Source organism: Lutra lutra, chromosome 1 (genome assembly GCF_902655055.1).
Source record: "Lutra lutra chromosome 1, mLutLut1.2, whole genome shotgun sequence".
Taxonomy (NCBI): domain Eukaryota; kingdom Metazoa; phylum Chordata; class Mammalia; order Carnivora; family Mustelidae; genus Lutra; species Lutra lutra.
In genome coordinates, this window is record NC_062278.1 from 201,759,921 (window position 1) to 201,776,619 (window position 16,699).

The 16,699-nt window shown below is 42.6% G+C and overlaps 1 protein-coding gene across 5 annotated transcripts in view; it reads left to right on the forward strand.

The window, feature by feature from the left end:
• Positions 1-16,699, forward strand: part of SFMBT1 (Scm like with four mbt domains 1) — a 122,498-nt gene that overhangs the window by 95,736 nt on the left and 10,063 nt on the right. For 3 of the 5 annotated variants that reach the window (XR_007120976.1, XM_047691969.1, XM_047691947.1), the window contains 7 exons: positions 2,330-2,456; positions 3,683-3,796; positions 6,462-6,504; positions 7,977-8,047; positions 12,208-12,347; positions 13,078-13,187; positions 13,897-14,072. Coding sequence is in view for 4 of the 5 variants with exons in the window: in XM_047691969.1 (XP_047547925.1) it covers positions 2,330-2,456; positions 3,683-3,796; positions 6,462-6,504; positions 7,977-8,047; positions 12,208-12,347; positions 13,078-13,187; positions 13,897-14,072 (781 nt within the window). In the remaining variant the exon portion in view is untranslated. The remainder of the gene's footprint in view (positions 1-2,329; positions 2,457-3,682; positions 3,797-6,461; positions 6,505-7,976; positions 8,048-12,207; positions 12,348-13,077; positions 13,188-13,896; positions 14,073-16,699) is intronic. The other 2 variants (XM_047691940.1, XM_047691961.1) reach the window with 1 other exon arrangement.

The window sequence follows — 16,699 nt, forward strand, 5'->3', positions numbered from 1 at the left end:
ATGAGATGCAAGAGAGGTAAATTTTTATAGACTTTGCATGTTTGAAAATGTCTTCATTCTATTGGAATTTTAGGTCAGAAGTTACTTTACCTGAGCGTTTTGAAAATATCATTTAGTTGTTTTCTACCTTCCAGTGGAACTGTTGAGAAGTTGAAACCTGTCCTTATTCTTGATCTTTCATAGATGATCTGCCTTTTACTCCGTCCCTGGAAGCTTATAGGATCTTTGCCACCACGTTTCCTAGCCAAGCCGCAGGTAGCCTGTTGGCCTGTCTTCATTCACTTGCTGGGTTCTCAGTGAACACATTATCTCTAGAGATTTGTTCCTCTCTGTGCTGGGAAATCCTCTTGCATCTCTTCTTTGATTTCCTTCCTTGCATTTTCTCTCTTTTTTTTCTGGAATTTCTTTCTTTCTTTTCTTTCTTTCTTTTTTTTTTTTTTTTTTTGTATGTTGGCCCTTTGGATCAGACCTCTACTCTTCTTTTCCTTTTCTCCTGTTTTCTGTTTCTTAGTCTTTTTGCTTTACTTGATGAAAAGATTTCCTAAACTTTATCTTTCAACCCTTCTTTAGAGTTTTTAATTTTTATTACCACCTTTTTAATTTTCCCGAACTGTTTCTGGTCTCTGAATATTTATTTTTAATAGCGTACCATTCTTATTTTAAAGATGTGATAGTTTTTATCACTCAGGGGATGTTAATTACTCCTGCCTTTTGGGAAATTCTCCTGTTGCATAAAAAGTTTTCTCCCCTTTGCTTCTTTTGTCTACTTTGGTCCCTAGCTTTCATGTTTTTAGATATCTGGTAATGCTTGGTGATTTGCTCATATTTAAGAAGGGGGGGAACTAAAAGATGAAACCCGGTTGGAAGCTGTGAGCATATGGGTGGGACTTGTCAACCTTGGACTTCTCTTTAGGGTGGGCTCTGGCTGGCCATTTGTCAAGGATGCCTAAATACGTATTTCTTCTTGGGCTTGTCATCCGAATCTGTGTTTCTTCTTGGGCTTGTCATCCGAATCTGTGTTTCTTCTTGGGCTTGTCGTCTGACTGCATATTTCCTCATCTGCCTGGAGGGCAAAGGCAAGGGCCAGACCTCTCAGCATTCTGTGTGCAAAGCCCTGTTTTGGGTACTGTGTGTATGCTCTCAGCAACTCACTGTACCCTCCTGTCCTGGGATCTCTTGTCTCTGATCCTCTCTGGAGGATAAATCTCATCTTTTACAGGGGAAGGAATGGGATAGTTGCTCTGGGGTATGGAGTGGAAGAGCCAATGGTATGACCTAAATGGTTCTTAAATATCTTCAGCGAATCTTTTCACTGGACTGTTTCTTCTCTACCTGTAGTTGCCTGGTACCTGGTGCTGCCTGTTCTTAGCCTGCGTCACTGCCCGCTTACATTCGCCCTTCTGTAGTCTACTGCGTTAGTTCTCGATGCTCTTCTAAATTTTAGCTTATATGTTATTATTGTCTCCTGTTGCATCTGTCCTAGTAGGTTTATGTAAAAAAAACAAAACAAACAAAAAAAAAAACAAAAGAAACCAACACTTTAGTTTTAGTGTGATGTCAGAAGGGGAAGAGAACAATCAAATATGTTTCAATTCTCCACTTTGACCCAGAAGTTGCAAATTTTTCAAACATATATTTTCCCTCATTCATAAGCATTATTTATCCTGACTGCCTTTTAGGACATACATAGAAGGAGGAACCAGGCAGCTTGCTGTGTGATAGAGCCCTGTATGGGAGGAGAAGCAAACCAACAGTGGGTGAGAGCCAGCTGGTTCAGGGCACAGAGCCTTAGGGACTTTATGTTATTGAAAACTCCTAATAACCCAGTGAGGTAAGTGTTCTCAGGGTCATCTGATAGATGAAGAAACTGAGGCAGAAAGCTTGAGCGAGGTCACACAGGTAGCAATAATGCGTGTTTACCCGATCTCAAGACCGTATACTGTTTATAGCACCAAGAGAGACAGACATTTTTTACTTTAAGAAACAAAACAGGGCGCCTGGGTGGCTCAGTGGGTTGGGCCGCTGACTTCGGCTCGGGTCATGATCTCAGGGTCCTGGGATCGAGTCCCGCGTCGGGCTCTCTGCTCAGCAGGGAGCCTGCTTCCCTCTCTCTCTCTCTCTGCCTGCCTCTCCATCTACTTGTGATCTCTCTCTGTCAAATAAATAAATAAAATCTTTAAAAAAAAAAAAAAAGAAACAAAACAAAGCAAAACAAATGTATAGCTTTGAAGTGCTACTGTAGGGTTAAATGTAACTTATGCCAGGTCTCTGAGATGAGCACGTGAGTTAGTATTGAGTATGTGTTTGGATTTGATCATCTATTTTCCAGTCCATTTCTGAGCATGAATTTAAGGAGAATATGAAGCTTGAGGCAGTGAACCCTCTTCTCCCCGAAGAAGTGTGCGTTGCCACCATTACTGCAGTGAGAGGCTCCTACCTGTGGCTCCAGCTGGAGGGTAAGCCATACCCCTGAGAAGCCCTCCTGCGGCTGCTCTTCTCTACCCTGCCTGCTCACCGCTGTGATGTGGCTGTTAGGCTGCAGCAGTTGGCTAAGTAGGGGTCTTGCTCAGACACTCGTAATTTGCAGTGCAAGATTCTTTGCTAAAAACTTCTCTTCCTATCCTTGACTTTCAAACTTTAGGAAATGAATGTAAGTAAAAAGCCTTCACTGTAGAGTCTCCTGTTTTCTTGAAGGTGGCGTATGTTTTGATGTAACCAGAATATATGAGCATCAGCATTAACATGTAGCTCACTTAAGAGATGATATTTTGTTTGCCCCTACCCAGTAGAAACAAAAAGTATGTAAAATAGAAGATATATTAAAAGTAATGTTCAGCGATTGGATGGGTTTGTGGATGAAAAGCCTTATGTGAGCACTCAGCACTGCAGTTACTGAAGACAGCTTGAGTTTCTTCCTTACGTCCTACCAAACAGACTTAGTACCTACTCTTTCCAGTTTGTAGAACAGGCATCTAATGCAGATGTCGGCGACTGGATTGAATCCAGACTATTGCACAACCCCTGCTGAGCAACGTCACTTGCTGAGTTGACCTCACTGGTTTGTTCCCAAGGACCAGAACTAATGTTCTCATCGAGTAGAACTGTCACTGTTGCCTTTCGTTTTGCAGTTGTTTCATGGAATTGATTATATTTGTCAACCATCTGAGTGATACTGCTGGTAGTTCCACTTGCTTATTTGCTGTTCTGTAACTAAGGGTCACGCTCTATGCCCACTACCCATTTTCTTTTCCTTTCTTAAAAATTTATTTATTAATTTACTTGAGAGAGAGAGAAAGAGAAACAACATGAGGGAGGCGGAAGGGCAGAGGGACAGGAGAGGGAGAGAGAGAATCTCAAGCAGACTCCCTGCCGAGCACAGAGCCTGACGCGGGGCTTGATCCCAGGACCCTGAGTTCGTGACCTGAGCTGAAACCAGGAGTTGGTTGCTTAACTGACTGAGCCACCCAGGCGCCCCCATTTTCATATTTGTACCGGTATGCATAGGGGATATTTACTTTTCTTGCTTAATGTTTGTCACATATGTAAAAGCATGACTTCTGTGTAAAAAGAACTTGCTCAGGAGATTTTGTGTCTGCATTACTGCAACAGTAGAATATTGTCTAGGAAGTACTTTATGAAGAAGGCTGTTTAATGATCTAAAACTTTGTTTTAATCTAAACAGGTTCTAAGAAGCCCATACCGGAATGTATTGTGAGTGTGGAATCCATGGATATATTTCCTTTGGGCTGGTGTGAAACCAATGGCCATCCCCTCAGCGCCCCTCGCCGAGCACGAGGTAGCTGTCTATGTCTGGCCCAGGGGCTGATCCGTAAATAATGTTGTGTGGCTGCCACCATTAGGATGCATCTGGACAGTTGAGAGAAACAAAGCGGTGCTCTGGCTGTCTCTTCCTCATAGGAAATCTCTTATGGCGACAAGCATGGATTATCTTAACAGTTTCTGCAAGGCAGGAATCTGGGTGCTCTGGACCCAAGCCCCTCATGAGCCTGTCTGTACTCAGGGTGTCAGCCAGTGACTGCAGCCATCTCAAGGCCCACAGTGGAGAGGGTCTGCTGCCATGTAGCGAGTTGCATTCCCTCATGGCTCTGGGCCTGAGGGCCTCAGTTCCTTGCTGGCTGTTGCTGGAAGGCTTCCCTCAGTTTCTGCCATGTGGGCCTTTTCATAGGGGAACCCACAACATGGCAGTTGACTTCCATCTGAGCTAGCCAGGAAGAGAGGAAGAGAGGTTGAGAGAGGTGGAAGCCAGAGTGTTTCTGTAACCTACCTTAAAAGTGTCATCCCACCCCACTCTCCCTTTTAAAAATGGCTTTATTGAAATATAATTTATATAACAAAAAATTTGATCATAGAATTCAGTGGTTTTTAATATATTCATGGAGTTGTTTAATATATATGGAGTTTAATATATCATGGAGTGCAACTATCACCACAGAACATTTGAAAACATTTGCATTGTCTAAAAAGAAGCCCTGTACCCCTTGGCAGTTGCCTCTTTACCTCCTGTCCCCAGCCCCAGTCACCTACTTCTCTTCTTTCTCCTACTATGTGTGTTTGCCTATGGGATCATGCAGCAGGTGCTCACGTGTGACGGGCTTTACTCTGCATCACGTCTCCAGAGTGCATCCGTGTGGTGTGTGTGTCGGCACTTCACTCCTGTGTATTTTTAGTGCCATTGCACTGTAGTGTTAGGCCCCATTTTCTTTATCCGTGTCTCAGTCGAGGGACATTTGGGTTGTCTCCATTCCTTACTGGTTATGAAGAATGCTGCTGTAACATCTGTGTGCAGGTTTCTATGTGGACATGTGTTTCCATCTCTCGAGTGTAACTCTCTGTTTAACACTTGGAGGAACCGTTAGACTGTTCTGCACGTGTCCATGGGATGAGGACTCCGCTTTCTTCACATCCTCCTGCACTTGTTACTTTCTGAGTTTCTTTTTTTTTTTCCCAAAGATTTTATTTATTTGACAGAGATCACAAATTGGCAGAGAGGCAGGCAGAGAGAGGGAGAAGCAGGCTCCCTGCTGAGCAGAGAGCCCCATGCGGGGCTCAGTCCCAGGACCCCAGGATCATGACCTGAGCCGAAGGCAGAGGCTTAACCCACTAAGCCACCCAGGCGCCCCGTCTTTCTGAGTTTCTTGTTTGCTTACTTGGTTTTTGGATTTGTTGCTATTGTTTGTTGGGTGGTTTTTTGTTTGTTTTTTTATAATTATATAATTATATAATTATAATAATATAATATAATAAGACACCACTACAGGGTGGTGTCTTACTGTGGTCCTGGTTTGCGTTTTCCTAGTCCTTAGCTCTGTTGAGCACCTTTTCATATGCTTACTGGGTATTGGTGTATCTTCTTTTAAGAAATGTCTCTTCAGGTCTTTTGCCCATTTTTTTAACTGGGTTTTTTTTTGTTGTTGTTGCTGAGTTGTAGGATTTTGTTATGTATTCTAGATAATAATGCCTTCCTTATCAGATATGTGATTTGCAAGTATTTTTTCCCGTTCTGTGGGGTGCCTTTTCTCTCTCTTGATAGAGTTGTCTGATGCACAGAAGTTTTAGAACTTGATGTAGTCCAATTTGTTTTTTCTTTTGTTGCCTCTGCTTTCGGTGTCATATCTAAGAAATCGTTGCCAAATCTGATGTCATGAAGATTTTCCCTTAAGGTATCTTCTGAGAGTTTTATAGTTTTAGCCTTTATGTTTAGGCCTTTTAAAAAAATTTCTGTTTATTTAAAACAATTTTTTGAAGATTCTATTTATTTGACAGAGGGAGAGTGGGGAGGGTTAGAGGGAGAGGGAAAAGCAGGTCCCCTCTGAGCAGGGAGTCTGATATGAGGCTTGATCCCAGGACTCTGGGATCATGACCTGAGCTGAAGACAGATGCTTAACCAACTGAGCCATCCAGGCACCCCTTTAGGTCTTTTGTTAAGCTCTTTTTTTTTTTTTTTTTTTTTTTTTTTAGGGGTGGGACAGAGGGAGATAGATAGAATTTCAAGCAGGCTTAACACCCAGGACAGAGTGCAACATAGGGCTCTATCTCCTGACCCTGAGATCATCACCTGAGCTGAAACCAAGAGTCAGCCACTTAACCAGCTGAACCACCCAGGTGTCCCTATGCTTAAGTCTTTGATCTGTTTAGTTAATTTTTGTGTTTTTGTATTAATTTCATTAATGTGAAATTTTCTTTTGAATATCTTTTCCTGTGTGAAAGTATTCATAGGAGTCGATGGATTTAAGAGCCTTGGCCTTTGTGTAAAGACTCCTCCTACCCAGAAAATGTGCCTCAGTCTGGATATTCAGCTATATCAGCACTTAATTCATAGTACTTACTAGTTAAATACACACATGGCTGGGCTTTGTATATGTTAATGTTAGCTTAATATATATGTAACTTTTCCTTTGTTTATTTTTCTTGACATTTATAGTTTTGTTTTCTTCTTGCAGTACACAAACAGAGGAAAATTGCAGTGGTTCAACCAGAAAAACAGTAAGTAATATACTAGTATGTTTGAACAGTTGACATTTGAAAGTTAGAATATCTAGAAAAAGAAATCGCTATTTCAGAGAATGTATCTCATATGTTATTTTCTTGGGTGGAAGCATAATTCTTTAATTCAGCTTTTGCTAGGTTACATACTTTTCCTTACAGCATATGTATTTTCTGAAATGGCCTTATATACAAAGGGGTAAAATGCCTTCTCAAGATGTTCCCACCAGTTGAGTTTTCTTTGGCTTTTAGAGCCTGAAAGCATTTGCATAAGAGAGGAAATAGAATCTCTGTACTGTTATTTGTTAAGGAAGAGCAAAAATTAGAAATTAGGATATGATATGATTTCTCATCATGAAAGAAAAGTTGGGGTGAAAGATAGTGTCTGTAAAAGAGAAGGTGTGCTCAGGGGAACCTTTGTGCTCTGTCAGGACGCCCTCGATGGCGTACCTTCTGACACAGCTTTGAGAAGCACTTAATCAGTGATGTCTTAAAAATACATGTAATGTGTGTTTCTGAACACTGGGTTTTCAAGTCTGTGTTATTTTGCACAAGCTGCCATAACAAAATACTACTGACTCGGTGGCTGAAACAACAGAAATTTATTTTCTCCCAGTTCTGCAGGCTGGGAAGTCCGAAGTCAGAGTGCCAGCCCGATTGGGTTCCTGGCCGGGCTTTCTTCCTGCTGACTGCCAGCTTCTCTCGTCCTTACATGGTAGGGCCAGCTGGCAGGGAGAGCCAGCCCCCCTAGATCAGAGCCACGCCTTTATTTGCCTCGCAAGAGCTCAGTCTCCAGATGCAGTCGGAGTGGGGCTTCAGTGAATGGATTCAGTCGGTAGCAAATTCTGTGTAACTTATGGCTGCTTCTGTGGCCGTGTGAGTAGTAGACTGACAGCAGAAGTGGAGCGAGGTGGAGAAGTCCAGGTGGAGAGGTGAGATAGCAATGTCAACATCGGGCCTTGGAGTTCTCCTTGACTTAGTTGTTGAGACAGATCCATGGTTTTATTCAGGAAGTATTCTAAAAAAGACAAGTTAGCCTTTTTCATTGATTGCTACATATAGAATAAGTTTCTGATTTTTAAAACCTAATTTGTCTTTGATTTTAAAACTGATAGAAGAAAACAGGCCCTTATAAGAAATGTTTTTGTTCTTAGACTATTGAGAACGATGAAAAATTTACTTACGGTTTGAGAATTCCAGAAGGAATTCTATAATTTGTTGCTCACATGAGTGAGAGAAAGTTGATTTGAATATGAAGTAATACAGCACTGTCTACAGACTGTCTGTTGGCTCATTAAACCATGTACATAGTTTTAAAAACCATTGTTAAAAATATAAAAGTGTGATCAGGGAAGCACCTTCTGTTATACAGTTTGCAATCTGCCACATTTGCTTTCTTAGATTTGAAGGAAACTAACCGTCACACTTCACTGACCTTAAGGATTGTCTTACTGTTTTGTTGTGTTATCTTGACCCAGAATACCATCCTCCAGGACTGTCCACGAGGGTCTGAAGAATCAGGAGCTGAACTCCACAGACTCAGGTATAAATAAGTGCATGCAGTCTTGTGGAAAAAAGAACCTTCTGGGTTTTTTAATGGACTGTATCTTAAACAGTACCTTTGATTTATAGGACGTAGCTTCACAGAGGGATCTCTTATGTTTAATAATTATCTTTAGGCTGATATTTCTGCCCGTTTATAATTATTAACTATTCTCTCCTGATCACTTGTTGGGTGCCAAGGGCTCTGGAGGGGTCAGTATTCTCATCCCTAGTTTAGATGAAGAGCCAGGAGCTTTCCAGGCAGTGTACCTTCTTAAGCTGGATGGTTGACAGGTGGATGTTTATTGTTCTTTAAACACTTTCTGTGATGTACATATTATGTTACATATTTCACAATTTAAAAAAATGAAGCCCTGGAAAAACATTGTCCCAGAGGCAATGCCTGACAAATGAATTAAGAATCCTTGTGGAGGCCAGAGCCCTTGTCAGGGGGTCTCTCCCTGGGACCGCTCTTGGCTCCACCTTTGCTGGTTGCGTGCTCAGTGTCTGGATGTGCACTGTAGCACAGGTTACACATTTGGACGGCATTTAGTAAATTCCTAGAACAGAAAAGAAATCAAAGCTCTGAGAGGCCACACAGCTTTATGAGTAGATGGGTCAAAAAAGTAACTCAGCTCTTTCTCAAGTTCAAAACTCACACTTTCTTCTTTTCCACACACTGCCTTCTCATTGTGTCACTCATGGGTGGAGGATCAGGGCCTTTTCAAAAAGGTGACAACCTTCATCGTAGTAACCAGCTGGCTATACTGGTTTACTGTCATTTACTTGTATGTCCCTATAGAACTTATCCCTGTATTTAAAAGGCATGATGACAGTGACATCACTGTTTTATTCATGATATTAAAAGGAAGGTATTTAAACTTCCTCTGTTCAACAGGTGATTGGCATGTAACTGCTAAAGAAGTTCCCTTCTGTTTCTAGTTTTCTAGGAACTTTAGTCATAAACCCATGTTCACTTTGACTGAAGAATTTTTCCTTAGCATTGGATGATCACATGATTTTTCTAAGATTATTAATGTGGTGAATCTCAGTGATAGATTTTTTTTCCTAAGGTTGAATCCTTCTTACATTGCCAGGATAACTCTTACTTGACCATAACGTTATCTTTTGAATACCCAGCAGAATAACATTACTAGTAAATATCTTTTTTTAAAATTACCCATTTTTTATTGAGATATAGTTGACGCAAAACATATTAGTTTCAGATGTATAACATAGTGATTTGATATTTGTATCTATTGCAAAATGGTCACCACAGTAAGTCTGGTTAACATCTACAACCACATAATTACGTTTTTTTTGTGATGAGAAGATCTGTTCTCTTAGCAATGTTCAGATGTACAGCACAGTAATATTACTGCTATACTCACTGCTGCACAGTACATTCCCAAGACTTACTTAGAACTGGAGGTTTGTATCTTTTGAACCATCTTCATGTATTTCGCCCACTTCCTACCCCTGCCTCCGGCGACCACCAGCCTGTTCTCTGTATCTGTGAGTTGGGGTCTTGTTGTTTTTGTTGTTTAAATCCCACAAATGAGTGAGATCATATGATATTTGTCTTTCTCAGTCTGATTTATTCCACTTAATGAGTGAACTCAGGGTCCATTCATGGTGTCACAAATGACAGGATTTCTTTTTTTTAGATGGCTGAATAACATTCCATTCTTTATCCATCTGTCTGTCCGTGGACACTCGGGTTGTTTCCATATCTTGACTACTGTAAATAATGCTGCAGTGAACATGGTGGGGGTGGGCGGCAGATACCCTTTCCAGTTAGTATTTTTGTTTCCTTCAGATAAATTTCCTGTGAAGTGGAATTACTGGATCACAAGGTAGTTCTCTTTTTGACTTTTTGAGGGACCCCCGTACTGTTCAGAGTGGCTGCACCTGTTTGCATTCCCACGGGGTACCAGCGTTCTTTTCTCCACCTCTTCGTCAACACTCACTAATTCCTGTCTTTTTGATAATAGCCATCCTAACAGGTGTGAGGTGATAGCTCGTTGTGGTTTTGACTTGGTATCAAAGGGTACGGTAAATTAAAAACACAAGGCAACTCTTTAATTTTGATGTATTACTGGCTATTCTAATGCCTACTAGAACTGTAGAAGTAAGACACTAATGTTTCCCAAGTGACCTCAGCCATGTTCTTTTCGGTTTGTGTTTTGTCACAGTTCTGGTTACCTTGGAAACCGTCTGCGGCTGCTATTTACATGCAGGAGTGTCACTGGGGTGCGCTTTTGGGGAACAGCTTCAGCGGGGGGGGGGGGGGGGGGGGGGGGGGAGGGGCAGGAATTGGGCAGAGGGAGAAGTCGAGTTGCAGTGCTGTTTGTAACAGAAGTTCCTTCCAGCCCACAAGGAAGCCTTTTAGCTGGTGTGGCCGCTCAGAGTCATCCCTAGTTGAGGCACAGTGGCCGTACCTTTTTCCCCTCTCTGGGCAGTTATTAGAAGTGGGCTGCAGCTTCCGTCTGCTCACAGAGGGTGCAACCTTGGGCAAGGTGTCTCTCTCCTGTGAGAGGGTCGGGCAAGGCTAATTCCAGGATAACGTACAGCTGAGACCTATAAGCCGCCCATACTGGCAGCAGTGGGGAGCACACGGGCCTTCATCCTGAAGAGTGGGGTCTGGGTGGCGGAGTTGAGATGGAGAAGCGGGCACAGACATGCTGACCTCTGTGCTGAGACTGCGTTCTTCGTTCCCGAGTGGACATTCCGTGCTTCAGGATCCCATTGGCAGTGGGCAGTGCACACGTTTTCTTTCCCAAAACAGTGTCCGGCAGCAGGGCTTCTTTCTGCTTTCGTGACTATGAATTTCATATATTTATTAGTGGAATTGCCAACTACGATGAGGGAATGAAAAAACATGTTGAAGTATAGCATTCACACAGAAAGAGTTGAAGAGAGGGGTCTGTATGCCCCCGTAACACCCCCTGGTGCTTAAAGTTCTTAGAGATGTGTTTGTGGCTTACTTTCAGCCTTTGGAGGAGTCCCAGATGTGGGAGGGTGTCTACCTCATAGTACACTGCTGACGTGCTAGTTTGGTGGTTTTAAGGGGAGAAACTGTAGTTCTGGAAATGATTCATCACCACTGCCTAGAAACATTCCAGAATAGATTATTGAATAGTTGAGCATCAAGAATCATTGAATCATCATGGGTTCTCATGGGAAGCCTGGGCACACAGTCAGGTAAGCATGTGACTCCTTTTTTTTTTTTTAAGATTTTATTTATTTATTTGACAGAGAGATAGAGAGATAGAGAGGGAACACAAGCCAGGAGAGAGGGAGAAGCAGGCTCCCTGCTGAGCAGGGAGCCTGAAGCGGGGCTTGATCCCAGGACCCTGGAATCCTGACCCGAGCTGAAGGCAGACACTTAACAACTGAGCCACCCAGGTGTCCCAAGCGCATGACTCTTGATTTTGGCTCAGATCACGATCTCAGGGTCATGAGATCATGGGTTATGAAAGCCCATATGGGGCTCTGCGCTGAGCAGGGTGTCTGCCTAAGATTCTCTCTCTCCCTCTTTCTCTGCCCCTCCCCGTTTGCATACGAGCACACGTGCTTGTTCTTTCTTTCTTTTTATTTTTTTTTAAAGAATCATCATGGGTTCCTTCTTTTTTTTTAATTCATTTTTTAAGAGTGTTTTCTTTTTAAAGATTTTATTTGTTTGAGAGAGAAAGCGCGTGGGTAGCTGGGGGAGGGGCAGAGGGAATCTCAAGCAGACACTGCACTGAGTGCAGAGCGACCCTGAAATCAGGACCTGAGCCAAAATCATGAGCCCAATGCTCAGCCGACTGAGCCACCCGAGGCTCCCCATCATCTTGGGTTCTTAAAGTCAATCCTTTACTTCCCTTATTGATAAAAGTATGGGACTCTGAAACAGAGTCGTGTTAACCCTGAAGTCAATCTCCATGTAATTCAGGCTGTTGTTTGATTTGGGCAGCGTGATGAGCTCTGTAATAGAGTTGTGGTAAGTCTTAGGTGTTTCAAGGGCACTCTCAGGCAACGTGTTAAACTTCAAAATATGTGATGTATAACTTTATATAATGGTGGCTGTGCTTGCCACCCCCACCCCCCAGTAATTCACTTTGGGAACACGGAGTGGAAAATGACTATTCTGAATATTTGTTTCTCTTCGTTTCCCAGTTATGATTAATGGAAAATACTGCTGTCCAAAGATATATTTCAACCACCGTTGCTTCTCAGGGCCATATCTTAACAAAGGAAGAATCGCTGAGCTGCCTCAGTGTGTAGGGCCTGGGAACTGTGTTCTGGTCCTCAGAGAGGTAAGCTTCTCGCCCGGGGCAGACGAACTCACAGCAGTCTCCTAGACTCATCGGTACAAAGATGTGCATGCCTTCGTGTGACAGTGCTAGGTCTTATCAGAAAGGATTCCCTTCCCTCCTGTATTGTTCAGTGAACCAGACACGTCCTTCCTTTTGCTCCTGAGGGAGCATTCATGTAGGCGGCTCTGCACGTAGCATGCCCACCTCTGCTGGTGGAGAAAGGGCTTTTGTCAGAGGCCACCTGAGTGTGGTGCGAGGATGAGCAGGAGCGTAGTCGAGGAGCCGGAGGCCGCGTGGCGCTCACGGGGGCCATGAGAAAGCTGCGCACCGGCCGGGCTTGCCCAGCTGCCCACCAGACTGCCACACGCCGTGCACACCAGCTGTAAGGACTGCTGGCGCTTTCGGTGCGTGGCAGGGCAGGGCGGGTCTGGGAGGCCGAGCTGCTGTATCTGCCAGGACTTGCAAAGGATTCAGAAGCATATGCCAGAGTCGTTTTTATTTCATGCTGCCTATTTCGTCCTGTGATGTTTTGAATGTCCAAGAGGGTCTGATTATTGTCTTAGCTACCACTTTGGTCAGCAGTTGTATCTTGAATATTATTATTTTGTTAGTACTTGTTAACAAATATTAGATTTAATCTCCTAAATGATATTCTGGGGGGGTAACAGGATTCTAATGGTCTGCTTTTCTCCTTCCCAACCCATATTTCTGCTTTAAAAATGGAGCGCAGGTCCTCACTTTACTTATCAATGCAGCCTACAAACCCAGTCGCGTCCTTCGGGAGCTGCAGCTGGACAAGGACTCCGTGTGGCATGGATGTGGGGAGGTCCTAAAAGCCAAGTGAGTAGCCTCCTCTGCCCTTTATTCTTACCCGTCTGACAGGCCACGGAGCCTGATCCTCCATGCATCGTGTTAGAGTAGTTCTGTCCTCTTGGGCAGTTCTTCAGCTCTTGGGGGTGAGGGACCAGATTTGTTTCGTTTTGTAGGTTTCCATCCTGTTGTGGGCCAGTACTGTTACAAAATATGGTAAGAATGAGTTATAAGAAATACGAAAATTACAAGACATAAAATGCAAGAATAATTTGTTTTTAGATTTAAGAGCCATGAACTCACCTTTGCAAATTACTGTGAAAGGCTATAAATGTGTACTCTTGTTTTCTGACCCTGTCAGCGTGACCGTGGGCAGGTTAACCTGGCCCATGTCCACACTCTGAGGATCACTGCCCAAGGGTAAAGGAAATCCTTCATTCCAGTCCCTTTTCTTTTAGTAGTTAGTGTAGAAGTTCCTTTTTAGAAACCTTAAACTGAGGAACCAGAAAGCAAGACCCTCATCTGCTAATATAAAAACCTCAACATTTATCTGTTATAGCTTAGGTGATAAATTTGATTTAAGTGCAGTATGCATAAACTCATTTTTAGAATCCTCAAACTATAAAGGATATGTACTATTCTGAGAAGCGAAGACATTTTTCAGGCCTGTGAATGCACTTGATTTTCTCTGGGTAATCACTAGGCCAGTAAACTTGGTCTCTGGCATCTTCCATGGCAGATACAAAGGAAAGAGTTACCGGGCTACTGTTGAGGTAGTGAAGACAGCAGATCGCGTGACCGAGTTCTGCAGGCAAACCTGCATCAAACTGGAGTGCTGTCCGAATCTCTTTGGCCCGAGGATGGTTCTGGACAAGTGTTCTGAGAACTGCTCTGTGCTTACAAAGACCAAATACAGTGAGTCCGGTTTTCCAGATTTGTTAACTCTGATGGCTGGCCACACTTTATATCTTGGAAAGTTTTTATTCTGTAGACATTTCACCTATAACACAGGTATACAAACTGCTTCTGTAAAGGACCAGATAATGAATATTTTAGGTCGTCAGTCAAATGATCTCTCTGCATATTCTTCTCTGTTTTTTTTTTTTTTTAAGATTTTATTTATTTGACAGAGAGACGGCGAGAGAGGGAACACAAGCAGGGGGAAAGGGAGAAACAGGCTTCTAGATGAGCAGGGAGTCCGACATGGGGCTCGATCCCAGGACTCTGGGATCATGACCTGAGCTGAAGGCAGACAGTCAATTAAGCCACCCAGGCTTCCCTCTGTTTTGTTTTATTTTCACTTTTAAAGAACACTTTTAAAGATGTAAAAGCCATCTTTAGCTTGAGGGCCATACTGACACAGGGTATGGGTCAGATTTGGCCCGCAGGCCCGTTAACTTTCATGTAAATTAGCTTTTGCATCTGATGGGATATGTGATTCATTCATGCAGTCTCTAAGTATTTATTATGTGGCCACTGTGTGCCACTGCTGTTCTAGTAGTGGGATGCTACAGTAAAGAAAAACAAATTCCTGTGCTCATTGGGTTTTCATTTTAATGTGGGAGACAGATAATAAGTGAACAAAGAGAGACAGGTACTATGGAGAAAAGTGAGGCAAGATAAGTAAGCAAAGGAGGGGAGTGGGGAGTAAGGAAGGCTAGGATGGGGTGCTGTTCAGAGGTGGTTGGGGAGGTCTTCCTGCCAGGTGACAACCTGAAGGAAGCAAGAGAGCCCGCTGTGCAGACATCAGGGTGAACGTGCTCTGGGCAGGGGCAGCAAGAGCACAGCAGGAGCAGGAGTCTGCAAGGAGCAGCAGAGAAGCCGCTGTGGCTGGGAGGCATCAGTGGTAGGAGAAGGGTACTTGCGGGCCTCACTCAGAACTGTCACAGCAACACCCGTTCCCTCTCATTGCTAATTTTCTCCCATGTGAAACTGCCCACTGCGCATGCGCACGCGCACATGCACACATCATACAAGAGGAAATTTCCAGATCAGAGCCTTGTCAAGACATTGTTGCCCAAAGACAAAATTCTGATCCTACCTTTCCTTAAATTTTACAAGCCCTGATGTCACTTGGGAGAATTAATACAGAGGAAGATTTTTACCTTGTTAAATTTAAAGATTTCTTTTAGGGATCTCTAATCCTTTGCCTCTTAAACTTTATCATGCATGCAGACTAGCTAAGGTTCTTGTTAAAATGAAAGTTGTGATTCATCAGGTCTGTGGGTACCTGTTTTTCCAGCAAGCTCCCAGACACTGTTGATGCTGCTGATCTGAGGTCATTTAGCATGATGAGCTTGCTAATCAGTCAGTGTCTGAATTGCAAAATCATAGAAGAGTCTAACCTTGTAATTTCTATTTTTATTTGTTGGATTGTAAACTCCTTAAAGGCAGGGATTGGTGTTAGCTTATAGGGTCAGATTCAGCACTTAGTTTAGCAAATTGCAAGTATTACTCGCTATGTGAAATATACTCTACGTACTGTCTTATCAGTTTGAGCCTGTGGAGGATATGCAGATTTTATTAGCTTTTTGTCTAAATCTATTTTTCTAAGTGATACAAGCCTAGACTTTAGGAGAGAGTGTTTATGATTTTCCTCAGTTAGTAATCTGAGTGATATCAAATGGATTTATATTCTGTATAATCCTTTTTTTTTTTTTTAAGATTTTATGTATTTATTTGACAGATCGCAAGTAGGCAGAGAGGCAGGCAGAGAGAGAGAGGAGGAAGCAGGCTCTCCGCGGAGCAGAGAGCCCGATGCGGGGCTCGATCCCAGGACCTTGGGATCATGACCTGAGCCGAAGGCAGAGGCTTAACCCACTGAGCCACCCAGGCACCCCTATAATCCATTTTTTGCAAAAAAGAATTATATTTTGTTTTTATGTTAATATAGAACTAGTATATATATTTAGAGCTAGGATATATATAGTTCATTTTTGGAATTATTTTTATATTCTAAAATTTATATGAAAATGTGCAAGATCTAGAATAGCCAAAACAATCCTGAAAAAGAATAAAGTTGGAGAACTTACTCTGTCTGCCTTCGAGTTTTACCATAAAGGTAGAATAATCAGTAAGTGAGGTGGATGAAATAGTCACACAGAGTGATGGGACAGAAGAGAGGGGCCAGAAATATACCCAAATTTATGTGGTTAAATGATTTTCAATAAAGATGAAACACTTAACAGGAAAAGGAAGTTCTTTCAACAAATGGCACTGGTACAATCGGATTTCCAAATCGAAAAAACGAAACCAGAACTCCTTGGCTTCTACCTCACTATATATAAAAATTAATTCAAGGTGTATCTTAGGCCTGAGGTAAAAGCTAAAACTATAAAGCTCCTAGAAGAAAACAAGAAGGGTATCCTCAAGATCTTGGGGCAAGCAAAGATTTCTTAGAAAACAATGCACTAACGTAAAGGAAAAAAATCACCAAAATTAAGAACTTATGATCAGAGAATTTCTGTCCAGTGTAGTAAATACGCCCACAACTCTGTAATAAGGGAAACTTGGAAGCAAGAGAAAGCTGATAGTTGTACAAC